This window comes from Chlorocebus sabaeus, chromosome 7, assembly GCF_047675955.1.
Source record: "Chlorocebus sabaeus isolate Y175 chromosome 7, mChlSab1.0.hap1, whole genome shotgun sequence".
Lineage (NCBI taxonomy): Eukaryota > Metazoa > Chordata > Mammalia > Primates > Cercopithecidae > Chlorocebus > Chlorocebus sabaeus.
Genome location: NC_132910.1, coordinates 96,435,163 through 96,454,496, shown reverse-complemented (window position 1 = coordinate 96,454,496; position 19,334 = coordinate 96,435,163). Strand labels below are relative to the sequence as shown.

Below are 19,334 nucleotides of genomic sequence, written 5' to 3'. Positions count from 1 at the left end.
ACACATTCCTATGTTAAAGTTCTAACCCTCAAGGTGACTTTATTTGGAGATAGGGCCTTGAAAGAAGCAATTAAATGAAGTTATAAGGGTAGGGCCTTAATCCAATAGGACTAGTGGCCTTAATCCAATAGGACTAGTGTCCTCAAAAGGACAGGAAGAGATACTAAGAGAGTAAAGTGAACAGGAAGAGACAAGGGAGAGTGAAGATGCAGCAAGAAGGCAGTCATCTATCTACAAGACAAAGGTACGGGTCTTAGGAAAAACCAAACCTATGGGCACCTTGATGTTGAACTTCTGTTCTCCAGAACTGTGAGAAAATACATTTCTGTTGTTTAAGCCATCCAGTCTGTAGTATTTTGTTATGGCAGCCCTAGCAGATTAATATAAATGTCTTTCATTTTTGTCTGATATTTTCCCCAGTTGATCTAAACCAAATTCTTAACTTAAAGTATGAAACTATGAACTATGCTGGTAACTGTTAAATCTGTATTTCTCATTCAGTCCTTTTCTCTCGAGACACACAGTCACTCGGATACCTAATAAGCATTTAACACTTAATATATTCACAGCTGAACTCATTGTTTTCCTCTCTGCACATCCACTTTTTCCACAGTATTCTCTATTATCTGCAATTCCCCTTCCTTCCTTATCTCATATCTTATCATGGATAAAATCCTGCCCATTTATCTTCAATGTTACGTTGATCCATCTCATCTCCATTCCCACTTCCTTTGCTTCATTCACACCTCTACCATCTCCTTCTGGGATTAGCACAGTAGTCTCCTGATTCTATTCTAGCCCTCCTTCTAATCATTCTATACTCTGCTGCCAGGGATCTCTCCAAAATACATATCTGGTTTTCTCACTCTCCTGCTTATCCAGCAGCATCTTCCCACTCCTTTCAGGGCAAACTCCAGAAGACGCCATGGCATGGCATGTAAGGTCGCTGACAATCTGGCCCTGGCCTACTGCTCCAACTGACCTCCCTTCATTCCCTGCCTTCACACTCTGGGCTCTAAGTATCCTGAGCAAACCGCACTTCTCTGGATGGGCCATGTTTTCTCACTCCTGTGTATCTTTGCAAATGTCCTTTATCCTACATTTTGTTTAACTCGAATTCTTCCTTCAAAACTGAGTTCAGCTGTCACCTCCTCTAAAAAGTCTTCACTGGACCCCCAAATCTGAGTTAGGCTGTATCACAAACATTTATCACATAGCAATATAATAGATTGTCTCTCCACAAGAAAGAATTTATTGGGGTTTTCATTTCTGTGTCTTCATCACATGTAACTATATGCTAAGGATATAAAACAATGAAATAAAACATATCTGCATTTTCAAAAGGCAGCCAACTACATTAATTTTCTTGGTGAACACAGTAGACACATGAAATGTACTTAAACAAAATAGGTGTTGTGCTAAAGCATCATTTACACAGATCATCCTAATGCTTACAGTTCTCCTCTGGCATGTATAATATACCACCTATGTAACAGTTATCCAGATAGATGGCTTATTTTTACTTTTTAAAATAAGATCTTGGAGGGTACAGATTATAACCTATACATTCATATCTTCTATGGAATATGGGATATCTTGTATTTAATTATACGTTTAGCAAATATCTGCTGAATGAACAAAAATAAGTTGTCACTCATCTTTATATAGCATTCATAAAATACTATATTGTTATGAAATAGAATATCACACTCACCTACGGTTTCGATAAGAATTATGTCATATCCTGCTCCTTCACACAACAGAATAGCTTCATTTGTGGTCCTTGTCACGCCTCCTAAAGTTCCTCTAGTAGGAGATGGCCTGATGTATGCATTCATATCTCTTGATAACTCAGTCATTCGGGTTTTATCACCTAAAAGTGAACCTAAAACATACAGTTACATTTTATAATCGTGGAACAGTTTTACAGGTCAATTTTCAGTCAGTTCCTAGAGGGAAGTGCTTTATGCCATTTTTCCCTAAATCTCAAACTGCATTTCATATTACTGAGCTTCTCTCCAACTCATTGTATACAATGATGTCAGATTAATCTTAACATTTCAAGTCCCTCAAAACCTGTAATTTTAACTTCCCGCTGACCAAAGGTTCCAATCTAGATTCTTCAGCCGCACCTTACCTGTCCAACTCTGGTTTCTACTGGTCCTCACACCAATCCTCTGTTCTAACCAAGGTGGTTACTTTACTGTCATCTTAATATCACTGTGTTTGCTTCTGCCCATCTTTTGTTTGTGCTCTCATGTCAGAAGTATCTCTCCTGTTTCCTCACTGCTAAGTTATAGCGTGTCAAGCCCAGGGTCTGTATTCTGGCCCCACCATTTCACACTGTTCAATTCTGAGAGGTCACTTTACCTTCCTGAATCCTCTTTCCTCAGCTACATCACAAGGGTAATATGCTACTGGGAGAATCAAATGTAATTATATACAGGCATGTGCTTCAAAAACCGTTACTAACAAAAACACAGAACTTATCCACCTAATAAAGATCAGTGAAAGTCCTTGCTCCTTCATATAGTCTGCCTGGAACCTTTTCAGCTCATGCCCATCTCTGTGATTTTTCTATGCTACAACAGCTCTGCAATGTATGCCAGCATCCTGGAGGGCATAAGAGAACTTTAGTGTCCCTCCTCTTTCTATTATCTCCATGAGCACCCTCCACTCCTCATTCTTTTATTTTTGCAAATGACATTTTCTCAACCTTACGTAAATGCTACACAAATATATCTTCAAGCTGCCCCTTCTGCCCAGTCTGTTGCTTCTAATCGCCTACTACTTAGAAAATGTGGAGCTCTCACTGAATGCAATGTAAGCTGAGTTAATGGATGGAAAACTATTCATACAACACATTTTTTGGTTTCATATTTTTAATTCTTATCTCTTTCACACAGTGGTTCTCAACTGGGGGCAATTTGGCAATGTCTAGAGACATATTTACTTGTCACAAGTGAGGGGTAGGGTGCTACTGGCATCTACTGGGTAGAGGCCAGGTATGCTGCTAAGTAAGCATCCTTCAATGCACAGGACAGCCACCCACAACACAGAATGATTTGACCTAAAATGTCACTACTGCCAAGGTTGATATACCATGCTTTAAATAAGTATTTGCCGACAGGACAACGCCTTACATATGTTGTACACTAAATGCTTAACAAAGTGTTAAGAGCAGGCACTCAATAACTGTGGAATGAAACGGGTTATGTTTTTGTTTTCACTGTAGTATAATATTTTGACAAACATCAATACTTACAAATTCTAGAAGACTAAAACTCCCGGGACTATTACCTTTTACTACTTTGCTTCAGTCATATAACAACATTTGTAGGTGTACTGCTGTTCTAATCTGAATATTTATTTTCCCTCTTTTTAAGAGCTACCTTTTCCACATAATGTTAAAGATTGAAAAGTTTCTTAAAGATATGCTCTTTTACCACTAAATGTCAGTTCAGAGTCTTCTCATAGGTTCTAATTCTAGACCACACATGTACTCCATACATCAACTTCCTTATTTACTTCACACACAACCTTTTTCCAAGGTAATTTTCTGCATGAAATAATCTCTGTGTAAGTAAACAATCTGCCAAAGCTATACTTTAAATTACTACCCTATAGATTCCATCACATTGAAGTAAACATTAGGAAATTACTCTCCCATGTCTTAGCCAGCGATTCCAAAACTGTTAATTGTAGACCCTCATGAAAGTCTCAAAGCTATCATAGCGGGTCTGTGAATTCAAAGCACAAAAAAGATTGACTATAGATCAAAAAACTAATGCTTCTCAAACTTTAATGTAATGCTGTTTTTCAAGTGTATGTACTGATACAATAGGGTAGAAATTTATATTGAGTGTTTTGTCTATCCTTGTATTTTTTTCTTTCAAAGTCTACATAATTTTTTGCCTGAGAAAGGGACCACTATTTTTTGAGAAAGGTTAGGAACCACATAGCTATGTAACTTTAACCATAGGCTATTTTGTTACATTATTTTGTGTCTATTTTTATCTCAAGCCATTATTTTTTTTCTATTGTTCAGTATTCTAGAATATTGTGAAAATGGGGGAATGGCCTTCTTACCTATATATAAATGAGGGCCACTTACTAAAAAATCCTTCATTAAGTACTTACTTTTAACAAAGTTCTAAAGCTGTAAATAAGACAACATATTGACAGGGATTTAATTTTGAACCTTGTGAGCAAAAATTTTATTTTACAGTTAACTTTTTTTATTATAGTGACTCAAAAATTTTGAACGTTCTAAGCTAGATTTCTCAATGGGGTGATAATAGGAATTGTCCACGTCTATATTAACCTAAGTCCCTAAAATATGATTACATCATCATTCTGAATATTTAGTATTAAACCCACATTATAATACAGTATGCAAAAATCAAATACTTTCATAAAGCATCTTGTATTTACCCCTTCGCAACACACATTGTATTGTAATGGCCTGTGTTTGTGTTTCTCGCATAAGATGTAAACCTCGCTAAAGCCAGAACTGTATCTTGTTCACCATTATATAACACAGTTTAAGAATCTTCCATGTACAATGCCTCACCTATAGTAAGCACTCAAATACTTGCTAAGTGAGTAACTGTAATATGAAAAGCTTAAATCATAAAGAGGGGTAAAGCAAGAAAAAACCTTTCCTGTTTATATGGTATGCTTTCTGTTTTCTTTAAAAGATCCTTTGGGGAACTAAGTTTATATTCATTTTATCTCTGATGAGCTGCAAATTAAACTTTGAGTGACTTCATGACCTCAAATCAGAAAGTAATTGCTTAACATTCTGTGCAACATACAATGTACTATGCTAAATGCCATAAGGGGAATGGCAGTATATTACAGTGCCCCTCTAAGAGCTTTCTGTTTAACTGAACATATTATATAAACAGTTGACAATTATAAACAGCAGTAAGGTGGGTTTGTTTGTTTGTTTTTTGTTTTTGAGACAGAGTCTTGCTGTCGCCCAGGCTAGAGTGCAGTGCCACGATCTCGGCTCACTGCGAGTTCCACCTCCCAGGTTCACGCCATTCTCCTGCCTCAGCCTCCCGAGTAGCTGGGACTACATGCACCTGCCACCACGCCCGGTTAATTATTTTTTTGTATTTTTAGTAGAGACGGGGTTTCACCGTGTTAGCCAGGATGGTCTCGATCTCCTAACCTCGTGATCCGCCCACCTTGGCCTCCCAAAGTGCTGGGATTACAGGCGTGAGCCACCACGCCCGGCCCCTAGAAGTAAGGTTTTTCTAATGCTTAAGAGATGTTAAAACATTATGAGGAAAATGATGCATGAGTAAGTACCTATTTTGTGAATTGCACAGGTGCTAAGGCAGCCAGGAAACACAACAGGAGCAAAGAGGGGCCTGGCCTTATGCATGGGAGCTGAAGGACTGAAATTTGCATTTGATCATCTTCAACTTCTGGCAACTGTTGTCGCAGTTTTCTGAGTGCCCACTGAGCTATCCACAAGCTGGCCTCCTCTGAAGAGGACAACACTCCCAAACTACTTCCACCTAACTCTGCAGAACTCCCTTCCTTCAGCGAAACCAAACTTAGCTAGCAGTTAGAGGTCACCCAACTGTGCCAATTCCTACTAAATTATAACAGAAAGCCCCTAGAGCTCTGCAATTTAAAAAGAATCAGTCATACTTACCACCACTAGTACAAGAAGAAGGGTCCACAGCCAGCACAGATAATTTGTGCCCTCTCTCAGTAAGCATTTTTCCAAAATATTCTATAAATGTTGATTTTCCAGCACCAGGGGGCCCAGACAACCCTATGGTGGAAAGAGATCTTCTAATTCAATGAAACAAATGAAATCAGAACTACGATCAGCTTTACTGAGTAAAATATTAGACTACCTTCTAGTTCCCCTAATGTATTAAAACCACAATTCATATATTTCAGCATGTCCTAAAATGGCAAATAAAAATCTGTTTCTTTAATTCCTGAGTAATGGGGCTATAAGAAGGAAACACTCTGGGTTCCACATGTTCACAAAATTCACTTTTAAAAATTATAAAACATGCTTTGCCTTTGTACTATAAAGTAGATCTTTCTGGACAGACTTCATTGTCTCCATTGTTAATGGGCTCAATTTCTACATCTGCCCACCTCGCATCATGATCAGTAATTATTCTACCTACCTCAGTTCTGTATACTTCTTCCCACTGGAAAAACAACTCATTATTCTAGAAATTCCCAGTGATTGAGAAAGCAATTCTCTATTTATAAGGGATCATCTTTTTTCTTCATATCACTCGTAACTCAAAGAATATAAACTGAATTCTGAAAAAAATAATTTATGTTAAGAAAATCAGAAAATTCCCCCACTTGGAGAGTTGGCAGTGCACAGCAGGTAAGAGCACAAATCCTGAAGCCACGCAGCCAGCTCTCATTCTAGCTCTACCTCCCACAAGCTGTGTGCTCTTGGGTAAGTTACTTTGAACCTCTTTCTATGCCTCAGTGTCCACTGCAATAATAAAATAGATATGGTAACAGTACTTCTCTCTTCAGATTGTTTTAATAATTAGATGAGTTAATGTCTGCAATATGTTTAGAACAGTGCATGGCATAAGAGATATATAAATGTATGTTAAATGAAATATATAAAACATAGGCATTTAACTAACTACAAAGTATGTATAGTGTACGGTATGCCTGACTCCTTACCACAATTCTTAGGGCAGATCCAACACTTATCTTAAACACCTTTTTAGATGCTGAATAAACATCTGTTGCTTTTACTTATGATGAAAAAAATAACTGCAATAAAGACAGGTTTATCTGCCTCACAAGATCAAGACGGAAGAACCAGAATAGCACTACAAAGTTATCTGTGAACTGCTAGTTAATTCCACACATTTCTGAGACATTTTTTCAAAGATTCTCTAAAATCTAGTAAGTAGGCAGTTTGTCATAACTAGAATTTCTCTGTGGGAGTTTGCTAATATCTTTGATTACCATACATAAAGATTATTAACGTCCAATGTAGTACTCTCAAAATGAGAATCCCTCAGTCAGGGCAGAAGATTAAGAAGTCTGAAAAATGGGGACCAGTATAAATATTGATTGGTGAGCTATTTTGAAATTATCTTAAAGCATCTATGCCCATTACCCTAAAAACTAGGAGGCTTTTGTGTCTGCATTGCCAATAAACTGTGAGATAAAGGTGTAACGTAACATGAAATTTTAAAAGTATTTACTCATTCTCCACAAAATTTTTGCACTTTAACCACCAAGGCAAGTTATTTTTAGCAGGAGGGTTGGTTCAAATCACCTAGTTCACCACCATGGGACATTCTCATTACACCTAAACTGGCTTGTTTAATTCTTGCTGGTCAAACATATCTAAATTGTTTTACAATGCACAATTTCAAAAGCAATTTCAGAACCACGTCAAATTGTTCAAGAAATCAAATGAACATCTAATATACAGACAACGAATAAATATGATCTCTTTTTTAAAGCACATTTTGATAGGCTGGGCATGGTAGCCTATGCCTGTAGTCCCAGCACTTTGGTAGGCCAAGGTGGGAGGACTGCTTGAGCCCAGGAGTTCGAGACCAGCCTGGGCAACATAATGAGACCCCATCTCTACAAAAAACTTAAAAAAAAAAAATTAGCCAAGGATGATGTTGGAGGCATGATGTTGGAGCCAAGCATGATGTTGGAGCTATGATCACCACAGCACTCCAGCCTGGGTGACAGAGTGAGACTCCATCTCTAAAAATAAAATAGCTGGGCACAGTGGTTCATGCCTGTAATCCCAGCACTTTGGGAGGCTGAGATGGATCACTTGAGGTCAGGAGTTCAAGACCAGCCTGGCCAACATGGTGAAACCCCGTCTCTACTAAAAATACAAAAAGTAGCTGGGCGTGGGAGTGCATGCCTATAATCCCAGCTACTCAGGAGGCTGAGGCAGGAGAACTGCACGAACCCAGGAGGCAGAGGTTGCAGTGAGCCGAGATTGCGCCATTGCACTCCAGCCTGGGTGACAGAGCAAAACTGTCGCAAAAAATAAATAAAAAATAAAAATAAATAAAATACCTTTTGCTACTGAGATGGCTGGGTTTACAGCCACTCCCAGAAACTCAATGAAAAGTACCTGAAAGAAGTGAGACTTGCCTATAGAAAGACTAATGAACAACCTAAAAGGCAGAATTTTGAAATGTGATAATTATAGTTGATACGACAACAAAACAGGGAACTCACTTTAAACTATTTAAGCCAAAGGATTACTAAAAGGAATAGGAGTAAACTCATAGTAGTTCTTCCTATGAATATTTCTATCCTGGGATCCAGAGCAAGATTCTTGCCAAAATAAAAATCTTATATTCTTTTCTTAAAATTCATAGCCTTGGTTCAAATGTCATGGCAATTTTTTCAACTTAACAAAACTAATATTTGCCATGAAGACTCATTTAAAATTCATCCAAATATTGTGAAAAAAAAGTCCCCATTCAATTGCAAACTATTTAGACTTTTTTTTATTTTAAATAGAATACAGAGAATTTGCAAAACTATTTACTGAAAAAACACACATAAAAAGACTGACCTACTCGAAATGCTAGTGGTTTTCCTCTATTTGATTGTTCTTGTTCTCTGTGGTAAAGTAATACTTTCTGAAGAAGCACCTGGGCTAACTCCTTTTTCCTGCTATGAGTTGATTCTACAAGAGTTATGGCCTCTGCTAAACAGGCCCTTTGCCCTTGGATTAAACCACTATAAAGTTTATCCACAAATCTTTGCTCTTTATCAGAAAGTCCTTCTGTGTGGTCCTTTAAGGTTGTTTGTACACATAATTTTCTCTTTAAACCATTTGACAGCAGCATCCACTTTGTACAATGGAGTCCAAGAGAATTAAACGGCTGAGCACATGGGATTCCTGATCCGAGATGAGTACTTGAGTGAAAGATGAAGTGGTAACATCGGAAAGGTGCTCTTAAAAGACCTTTTAGGAAATGCTGGTGAGGATGTGGTAGCAGCATGGGCATATTCATTTTATTTGTAACTGAAGAAAACACTGTATGCGTTTTGGCTCAACGTGATTTGTGACCTCCCTAGAAGAAAGAAAAACATGTTAGCCAGTTTGATATATAACTAAAATACTGAAGGAGTAAAATTTGAAAGCCTAGTGTTTCCCCCATATTCTAACCCACACATAATCAGAGTTTTTGGTAGTACAAATGGGTGAAAGTTTTCTTACTAAATAAACTTAAAAGAGAAGACTCCCTCCATGGCCACAGTTAATATTTGGAGTAACCCAAATAATGGAACTGCTACTCTACTGCGAAGGGGAATTTACATTAACGTTTTCTTTTAATAAAAACAATATATAAAATACCACTAGGGTAGAAACTTTATGTTATGCTTTCTCTTACATTCATCTTAACAGTTTCCTCAGGTCAATACACCAGATTCTGAAGCTCATACAAAAGGTAAAAAAAAAAATGAATCTCTCTGATGCTGTCCTTGTATTCACTCTCCACAAAAAGAAATGTGATTACTAAGGTAGGCACTTCAGGTACAAGTTTAGATACATGTTTGTATTCAATAGACTCATCCTTGAACACGGATGTATGCAAAAAGTAGCCTAACTTAAAGCACACAAATAAGCCATAAGTGAACTGTAGGAGTTGTGTAGTAACCAGATCAGTGTATCTCAAAGTATAGTCAGAACCACCCGGGTGCTTATTTAAAATGCACATTCCCAGCCCCACTAATCAGAATTCCTGCAGATTCACACTAAAGTTTGAACCACTATGAAATTAGATAAGGATCTTTTGTTTTGTTTTGTTTTGTTTTTGAGACGGAGTCTCGCTCTGTCGCCCGGGCTGGAGTGCAGTGGCCGGATCTCAGCTCACTGCAAGCTCCGCCGCCCGGGTTTACGCCATTCTCCTGCCTCAGCCTCCCGAGTAGCTGGGACTACACCGCCCGCCACCTCGCCCGGCTAGTTTTTTTTCGTATTTTTTAGTAGAGACTAAAAAATCACCGTGTTAGCCAGGATGGTCTCGATCTCCTGACCTCGTGATCCGCCCGTCTCGGCCTCCCAAAGTGCTGGGATTACAGACTTGAGCCACCGTGCCCGGCCTGATAAGGATCTTTTTAATGATGATATACTGATATTCTCTACTTCAAATTGTATTAAAGAATGAAAGTTGACATGGTATGCCAAGTCAGGGCAGTGCAGAGGTTATGAGCCATGGTCACTATGAATCTCTGCCAAAATAACCTTAGGCAAGTTACTTGACCACTCCATTCCTCAGCTTCCTCTTGAGTAAAGAGAATATGTACAAAAGCAGAGTGGTTATGAGAACAAACTGACAATTCTTGTAAAAAGCTTAAAACAGTGTCTACCATGGAGTAAGAGTTCCATTAACCTTAGCTTTTATTTAATTACACCAAGTTATGAAACATTGGTAATAATTCTTGCAGTAGCAAAGTAAAATTTACAGTTACATGTAACTCACCCAGTTTGGGTTTATGAGTATTTGTAAATTTTGGTTGATTTTCAAGCACCTTGTGGCATGATGGAATAAATTATTGCTCCAAGATACACCTCTAAATGGTACTTCAAGGCCAATGAACATGAAATTAATTAGTTACTTAACATTCTATTAGGGAAAAAGAATAGTTTAAGATTTTTTAAACTGGTAGAACTATAAGTGCTCATCAGTTTTCCAAAAACAACATTTTCTCTATTGCGGGGGGGTGGGCATTATAATGTCTATTTGTACAAAATTAGCCTTATTCTAAAAGGACAACTCAAAATGTATAAAAGTGTTTCTAAAAAACAATTTTAAAAGATCTAATGTCACCTGTCACACAAACACACAAAAAGACCTTTAAAACAAAACTTTAAGAGGGAGTCTACTTTGGAAGCTCTCTTTCAATACCACCTTTAAGCACATTTCTCATCAACACCACTACCACTACCAACAGACTGGAATCCCACAGGCAAGAACTGTATTTTTATTCAACCACTATCTTCTAAGCGCATACTACTTTTCAGGTCCCATGATAGGTGATAAGAGTAATGGTGACTATAGTAATGGTACTGATGGTGATGACAATAGTATTTGATTATGTTCCAGCCATTATACCATAACCTTCTATTAATATATTAGTTCCTTAGGGCTGCTGTAACAAATTACCATAATTATCGTAACAGAATTAGTTACTTAATTACATTGCAAAGACTCTTTTTCCAAATAGGGCCATATTCACAGGTTCCAGGGATTAGGATGTGGACACATCTTTTTGAAGGCCATCATTCAATCTGCTACACTTTCTTAGGCAGGATGCCTTATTCATTATCTTATCTTAAATCCTAGCACTTCAAGAGCTCACAGAATAAAATACATCACATCAAAGAAAGAACAAAGTGCCATGGGAACAGACAAGATTACAGGAGCTCACTCTTCTTGGGGAATTCAAGTCAGAGGAGTCCAAGTCACGACCGAGTCTGAAATAACAAAAATGTTGAAGAAGGTTGAGGCAGGCTTTCCAGGCTGAGGACTTAAATGTGCAAAATCAGAGTTGGGACTTGGTCTCTTCCCTGTCATGTCAGAGAAAATGGAGAAATTCAGTAAGGCAGAAGCTGAAGGTATATGAAAATACTGATAGGAGATGAGGCTGGACTGGAGGTAAACTGAGGTCAAGAAATTAAATTTTGTCTTGTGGGCAGTGGACAAATGACAGAGTAAAACCTTTATGGAGGTGACATAATCAACTTTGCTTTTGAAGAGATAACTCTAGAAGCAGTGACATGACGTCAAGAGTGATGAGACTTTTTAAGAGAGCCCAGTTCAGGAGCCCTAGCAAGAAATCAAAGGAGATGATGAGGACCTGGACTTAGGCAAGGTATTAAGGAACGGAAAAGAAAAGCCTGATTTAAGACCTTCTTGACCTATGCTATCTTGTTAGAATCCTCAAAGTCTGACATGGAGCCTGGCACACTGCAACTGCTTAAATAAAAAGAAAAAAAGAGCTGCTGCTGATCTGAACTTATTTCATTCCCCAAATGCCTGGCACATTAGAGTCTACAAGCCACTTTCAGATACTTTATTTCAACTTATTCTCCAGTTAATTCCATGAGGGCAATACAACAGTTTTAATTTTCATTTAACAGAAGGGGGAAAGAACACTGAGAGACTGAGTGATTACAGTCATAGCCAGTGGCAGGGCCAAGATTCAAACCCAGGTTGTTTGACTCTTTATGGCAAGCATTCCTTAATAAATTATATTAACATAACAGAGAAGTCCTTTGGCTACAAGGGGAGTAGATATTAGTAACTCTGCCCAACTTCTGAAGTAAGAAGTCTTTTCAGTTGCAGTGATGGTGGTGGCATGAAGAGGAGCCAAAGAACACAGACAGGAAATCTGCAGGATAGAAAACATTATTACCAAATCTAGTCCTACTGTCCCATAGGGAAGATGTTGTCATACGTAGTCTAAGAGCAAATTAGAACTATTTAAAATATGCTCCTTAATTAACAAGTCTTAACAGGACTACCTCCTATTACCAAACAAGCTGTGTTCAAAAAAAGAGTGACAGAGGTGGTCAGGGTCGGAGCAGGATAGCAGAATACAAGGCTTCACCAATCATTCCCTACCTGGTTTTAATTTTGTATCACTCAAAGAGGCACTGAAGAGGCAGGAAAAACCATTTTGAATACCCAACACCACCCCTCTCCCATTCCCTGACAGCAGTGGCATGATGCAGAGAGCATTTCTGTGCGCTGGGGAGAGGGAGAACATAGCAACTTTGAGGCAGTGCCACCCTGCTATAGCAGAAAGCAAAACCTGAAAACTCAGCTGGCACCACACACAGAAGGAACTGTTAACCATTAAACCAGCCAGAGAGGAATGGCTGTTCCCAGCACTTGAAACTTGAGTTTCCTGAGCTCACAGAAGCCTAGCCACTGTGGGTTAAAGTGCTCTAGTGTCTCAATTAAACTTTAACGGAAGTCTAGACCACAAGGACTGCAACTCCTAGGCAAGTCCTAGTGTTGAACTGAGCCCAGAGCCAGTGGACTGGGGGGTTTCGGGGCGCGGGGGTGGGAGCGAAACAACCCAGTGAGACACCAGCCGGGGCAGCAAAAGGAGTGTTGGCATCACTCCTTCCCTAATCCCAGGCTGCACAGCTCATGGCTACAAAAGAGACACCTTCCATCTGCTTGAGGAAAGGAAAGGGAAGAGTGGGGAGGACTTTATCTTGCATCTTGGATATTCTCAGTCACAGCAGGATGGGGCACCAGTTAGAGTCATGAGGTCCCCCGTCCAGGCCCTAGCTCCTGAACAACATTTCTAGACACACCCTGGGCCAGAAGGGAACTTGCTGCATTGAAGAAAAGGAGTCAGTCCTGGCAGGATTCATCACCTGCTGACTGAAGAGCCCTTGGGCCCAGCAGCAATACCAAGGTATTACATCGAGGGCCTTGGGTGAGAGACTCTGAGACTTGCTGGCTTCAGGTAAGACTCAGCACATTCCTAGCTGCAGTAGGTACAGGGCAAAACTCATTCTGCTTGAGAAAAGCAAAGGGAAAAGTAAAGAGGAATTTGTCTGGCATGTTAGGCACCAGCTTGGCTACAGTGGGGTAGAGAAACAAATGGGCTCTTGGTGTCCCCAATTCCAGGACTTGGCTCTTGGATGGCATTTCTGGACCTGCCCTGGGCTAAAGGGGAGCCCACTGCCCTGAAGGGTAAGTCCCTGATCTGGCAGCATCACCACGAGCTGACCAAAGAGCCCCTGGACCTTAAGGGAGCATCAGCAGTAGTCGAGTAGCACTCTTCATGGGCCTGTGGCAGTGACAGTCATGGGGTGAGGCTCCTCTGCCTTTGGAAAAGGGAGGAAAGAATGGGAAGGATGCTGTCTTGTGGTTGGAACACCAGCTTAGTCACAGTAGAATACAGCATCAGATAGATTTCTAGAATTTTTGACTCCAGGCTTTTACTCCTGGATGGCATCTCTGGACTTACCTGGAGCCTGGGGGAACCTACCACCCTCAAAGGAAGGACATAAGCCTGTCTGGCTTTGCCACTTGCTGACTGCACAGCCCTAGGAATCTGAGTGAACAAAAGTGATAGGCAGTAGTTATAGTGGGCCTTTGGTGAAACCCATTGCTGTGTTGGACTCAGGTCTGACCCAGTGCAGTTACAGTGGTGGTGACCACAGGGCTGCTTGTATAATCCTATCCCCAGCTCCAGGTGGCTCGAAGCAGACAGACTTTGTTTGGGAGAAAGAACGGGAAGAGAACAAGAGTCTCTGTCTGGTAATCCAGAGAATTCTTCAGGATCTTATCCAAGATCACCAAGGTAGTACCTCTATGATTCTGCGAGGACCATAGTGTTAACTGGGCTTGGGGTGCCCCAAAATGCAGATATGGCTTAGATCAGAACACCCAAGCCCTTTCAAATATTTGGAAAGCATTCCCAAGAAGGACAGGTACAAACAAGCCCAGACTGCAAAGACTCCAATAAATACCTAACTCCTTAATGTCCAGACACAGACAAGACCACCCAGGAAAACATGATCTCATCAAATAAACTAAATAAGGCATTAGGGACCAATCCTGGAGAAACAGAGATATGTGATCTTTCAGACAGAGAATTCAAAATAGCTGTTTTGAGGGAACTCAAAAGAAATTCAAGACACGACTGAGTGTGGTAGCTCACACATGTAATCCCAGCACTTTGGGAGGCTGAGCTGGGCAGATCACTTGAGGTCAGGAGTTCAAGACCAGCTTGGCCAACATAGTGAAACCCCGTCTCTACTAAAAATACAAAAATTAGCCAGGTGTGGTGGTGGGTGCTATAATCCCAGCTACTTGGGAGGCTGAGATAAGAAAATTACTTGAACCTGGGAGGCAGAGGTTGCAGTGAGCCAAGATCATACCACTGCACTCCAGCCTGGGTGACAGAACAAACTCCATCTCAAAGAAAAAAAAAAAGAAAAAAAGAAATTCAAGATACCACAAGAAAGGATTCAGAATTCTATCAAATAAATTTAACAAGGAGATTAAATGCAACTGGCATAGTGAAGAATGCATCAGAGTCTCTTAAGACAGAATTGATCAAGCAGAAAAAATAACTCGTGAGCTTGGGCCAGGCACGGTAGCTCATACCTGTAATCTCAGCACTTTGGGAGGCCAAGGCATGCAGATCCCCTGAACCCAGTTCAAGACCAGCTGGGCAACATAGCAAAACCCCATCTCTACAAAAAATACAAAAATTAGCTGAGTGTGGTGGCTGTGGTCCCAGTTTCTCAAGAGGCTGAGGAGACAGGATTGCTTGAGCTTGGGAAGTAGGGGCTGCAGCAAGCCCTGATCACACCACTACACTCCAGCCTGGGTGACAGAGCAAGACCCCTGTCTCAAAAAAAAAAAAAAAAAAAAAGGATAAAGAATTAGTGAGTTGAAGACAGGCTATTTGAAAATACACAGTGAGGGAAGACAAAGGAGAAAGGAATAAAAAACAATGAAGCAGGCCTCCAGGATCTAGAAAATAGCCTCAAAAGGGCTAATCTAAGAGCTATTGGCCTTCAAGAGGAAAAGAGGAAGTAGAGAAAGAGATAGGTAAAAACTGTATTCAAAGGGATAACAGAGAACTTCCCAAACCTAGGGAAAGATACCAAACTCAAGTACAAGAAGGTTACAGATCACCAAGCAGATTTAATCCAAAGACTACCTCAAGGCACTTAATAATCAAACTCCCAAAGGTCAAAGATAAAGAATGAATCCTAAAAGCAGCACGAGAAAAAGAAGCAAACAACAAACAATGGAGCTCCAATATGACTGACAGCAGCCTTTTCAGTGGAAACTTTATAGGCCAGGAGAGAATGGCATAACCTACTAAAGTGCTGAAGGGAAAAAAACAAATGTACACTAGAATAGTATATCCAGTGAAAATATCCTCCAAACATGAAGGAGAAATACTTTCCCAGACAAACAAAAGCAGAGAAAATTCATCAACACCAAACCTCTCCTACAAGAAACGCTAAAGAGAACAAACACTTTAGTGAGAAAGAAAAGGTCATTAGTGAGCAATAAGAAATCATCTGAAGGTACAAACTCACTGGTAATAGAAAGTAAACAAAAGAATATTGTACCTGTGGTGTATAAACTACTGTTAAGTATAAGATTAAACAAGGAACCAATCAAAAATAATAACAACAATAACTTTTCAAGACAGACAGTATATATGAACAGAAACAACAAAAAATTAAAAAGCCAGGGATTAAATTAAGGCATAGTCTTTATTAGTTTTCTATTCACTTGTTTACGTAAACAGTGCTAAGTTGTTATCAGCTTAAAATAATGGGTGATAAGATAGTAAGATAAGATAGCAAGTCTTACAGTAATCTCAAACCAGAAAACATACAACAGATACACTAAAAATAAAAAGCAAGAAACTAAATCATATCAGCAGAGAAAATCACCATCACTAAAATGAAGACAGGAAAGAAAGAAGGGAAGACCAGAAAACAAATAGCAAAATGGCAAGAATAAGTGTTTACTTATTAATAATAACATTGAATGTAAATGGACTAAACTCTCCCGTCAAAAAACATAGAGTGGTGGAATGGATAAAAAATACAAGACCCAATGAGCTCTGCCTATAAGAAGCCCACTTCACTTATAAAGACAAACATAGACTGAAAATACAGGGATGGAGAAAGTTATTCCATGCCAATGGAAACCAAAAAAGAACAGGAGTAGTTATAATTGTATCAGACAAATAGATTTCAAGACAAAAACCGTAAGAAGAGACAAAGAAGGTCACTAGATAGTGATAAAGGGGTCAATTCAGCAAGAGGATATAATTTTAAATATGCATGCACTCAGCCTTGGAGCACCCAGATATACAAAGCAAATATTATTAGAGATAATGAGATAGACCCCAATACAATAATAGCTGGAGACTTCAACACCCCACTTTCAGTATTGGATATATCTTCCAGACAAAAAATTAATAACAAAACATCAGACTTAATCTGCACTACAGACCAAATGGACGAAATAGGTATTTACAGAACATTTCATCCAATGGCTGTGGAAAACACAATCTTCTCTTTGGTACATGGATCACTCTCAAGAATAGACCAAATGTTAGCTCATAAAACACGTCCTGAAACATTCAAAAAATTGAAATAAGATCAAGCATCTTCTCTAACAACATTGGAATAAAACTAGAAATCAATAACAAGAGGAATTGCGGAAACTATACAAATATATGGAAATTAAACAATATGCTCCTGAATGAACAGTGGGTCAATGAAGAAATTAAGGACATTGAAAAATGTCTTGAAACAAATAATAATGGAAACACATCATACCAAAACCTATGGGATACAGCAAAAGCAGTACTAAGAGGGAAGTTTATAGCTACACGTGCCTACATTAAAAAAGAAGAAAAACTTCAAATGAACAATGCAACTTCAAAAGCAAACTAAACTAAGGAAAAAAGAGAGATGATCTAAATAAACAAAAGCAGAGATGAAAAAGGAGACATTACAATTGACACTGCAGAAATCCAAAGTCTCCTTAGTGCTTATTATGAACAAGTATGTGCCAATAAATTGAAAGCATCTAGAAGAAACAGATAAATTCCTAGATGTATATAACCTACCAACGTTGAACAATGAAGGAATCCCAAACCTGAACACACCAATAACAACTAATGAAATTGAAGCTGTAATAAAAAGTCTAATAGAGAAAAGCCTGGGACCTGATGGCTTCACTGCTGAATTCTATCAAACATTAAAAGAACTAATACCAATCTTACTGAAACTATTCTGAAAAATAAGAGGAAAAGGGAGTATTTCCAAATTCATTCTATGAGGCTAGTATTACTCTGATACCCAAACCAAAGACATTCCAAAAAAAAAAGTACACTAGAGGCTTGATATGGTGTGGCTCTGTGTCCCCACCCAAATCTCACCTTGTAGCTCACATAATTCCCACGTGTTATGGGAGGCACCCAGTGGGAAATGATTGAATTATGGGGGTGGGTCTTTCCTGTGCTGTTCCCCTGATAGTGAATGAGTCTCAAATGATCTGATGGTTTTATAAACAGGAGTCTCCCTGCACAAGTTCTCTTTCTGCCTGCCGCCATCCACGTAAGATGTGACTTGCTCCTTCTTGCCTTCCACCATGACTGTGAGGCCTCCCCAGTCATGTGGAATTGTAAGTCCAATTAAACCTCTTTCTTTTTTAAATTGCTCAGTCTCAGGTATGTCTTTATCAGCAGCATGAAAATGAACTAATACAAGGCTAGTATTCTTTTGAATACTAAATAAAAAAGAATACTATTCTTTTGAATACTGTTGAATACTAGCCTCTAGTATTCTTTTTTTTTTTTTTTTTTTTGGTATATCATTGGTTTTGGTATCAGAATAATACTGGCCTCATAGGATGAATTTTGATGACTACTGAGGCAAAAGTCCTCAATAAAATACTGGCAAACTGAATTCAACAATACATTAAAAAGATCATTAATCATGACCAAGTGGGGTTTATCCCTGGGGTACAAGGGTGGTTCAACATATACAAATAAATCAATGTGATGCATCATATCAATTGAATGGAAGACAAAAACCATATGAGCATTTCAACTGATGCTGAAAAAGCATCTGATAAAATTCAACATTCCTTCGATGTTTAGATGTCATTTAAATCCACGAGACCAGATTACTAAAAAAAGGATTCAGGATTAAGAGGAAGTGTGACACCTTTTTCAAAAATGTTAAACACACATTGACACCCTCCCCATACACACACACACACACACAGAATAACTATATATATTGATGTGTATATAACTTCATCTACAGATGAGTGGTATTATGGTGCTTTTATGTTGCTTTTCGGTTGACCATATTTTTCTGTTTTTTTAAAAACAGCATATGTTACTATGATAGGCAGAATAATGGCCTCCCAAACACGTCCACGCCCAAATCCCTGGAACCTATGAATATGTTATGTTATGTGGCAAATAGGGAATTAAAGTTGCAGATGGAACTAAAGTTGCTAATCAGCTGACAAGGTAAAAAGATTATCTTAGATTATCCAGGTGGACCCAATGTAATCACCAATGTCCTTTAATATGAAAGTGGGAGGTAGAAATGAACAGCAGAGTGACATCATGTGAGGATTCAATCCACTCTTCAGGTCTTTGAAGATGGAGTAAAAGGGCCATGGACCAAGGAATGAGGACAACCTACAGAAGATGGAAAAGGCAAGGAAACTGATTCTCTTCTTAGATCCTCCAGGATGGAACAAAGAGCTACTGACACCTTGATTTTACCCCAGTAA

At 39.0% G+C, this 19,334-nt stretch overlaps 1 protein-coding gene across 3 annotated transcripts in view; it reads right to left on the bottom strand.

The window, feature by feature from the left end:
* Positions 1 to 19,334, bottom strand: part of MMAA (metabolism of cobalamin associated A) — a 98,938-nt gene that overhangs the window by 69,969 nt on the left and 9,635 nt on the right. For 2 of the 3 annotated variants that reach the window (XR_012093471.1, XM_007999905.3), the window contains exons 2-4: positions 8,576 to 9,080; positions 5,672 to 5,794; positions 1,715 to 1,885 (exon numbers count right to left, since the gene is read on the bottom strand). Coding sequence is in view for 2 of the 3 variants with exons in the window: in XM_007999905.3 (XP_007998096.3) it covers positions 1,715 to 1,885; positions 5,672 to 5,794; positions 8,576 to 9,020 (739 nt within the window). In the remaining variant the exon portion in view is untranslated. Of the gene's footprint in view, positions 1 to 1,714; positions 1,886 to 5,671; positions 5,795 to 6,164; positions 8,515 to 8,575; positions 9,081 to 19,334 lie in introns of those variants that run through there. The other variant, XM_073017658.1, reaches the window with a different exon arrangement.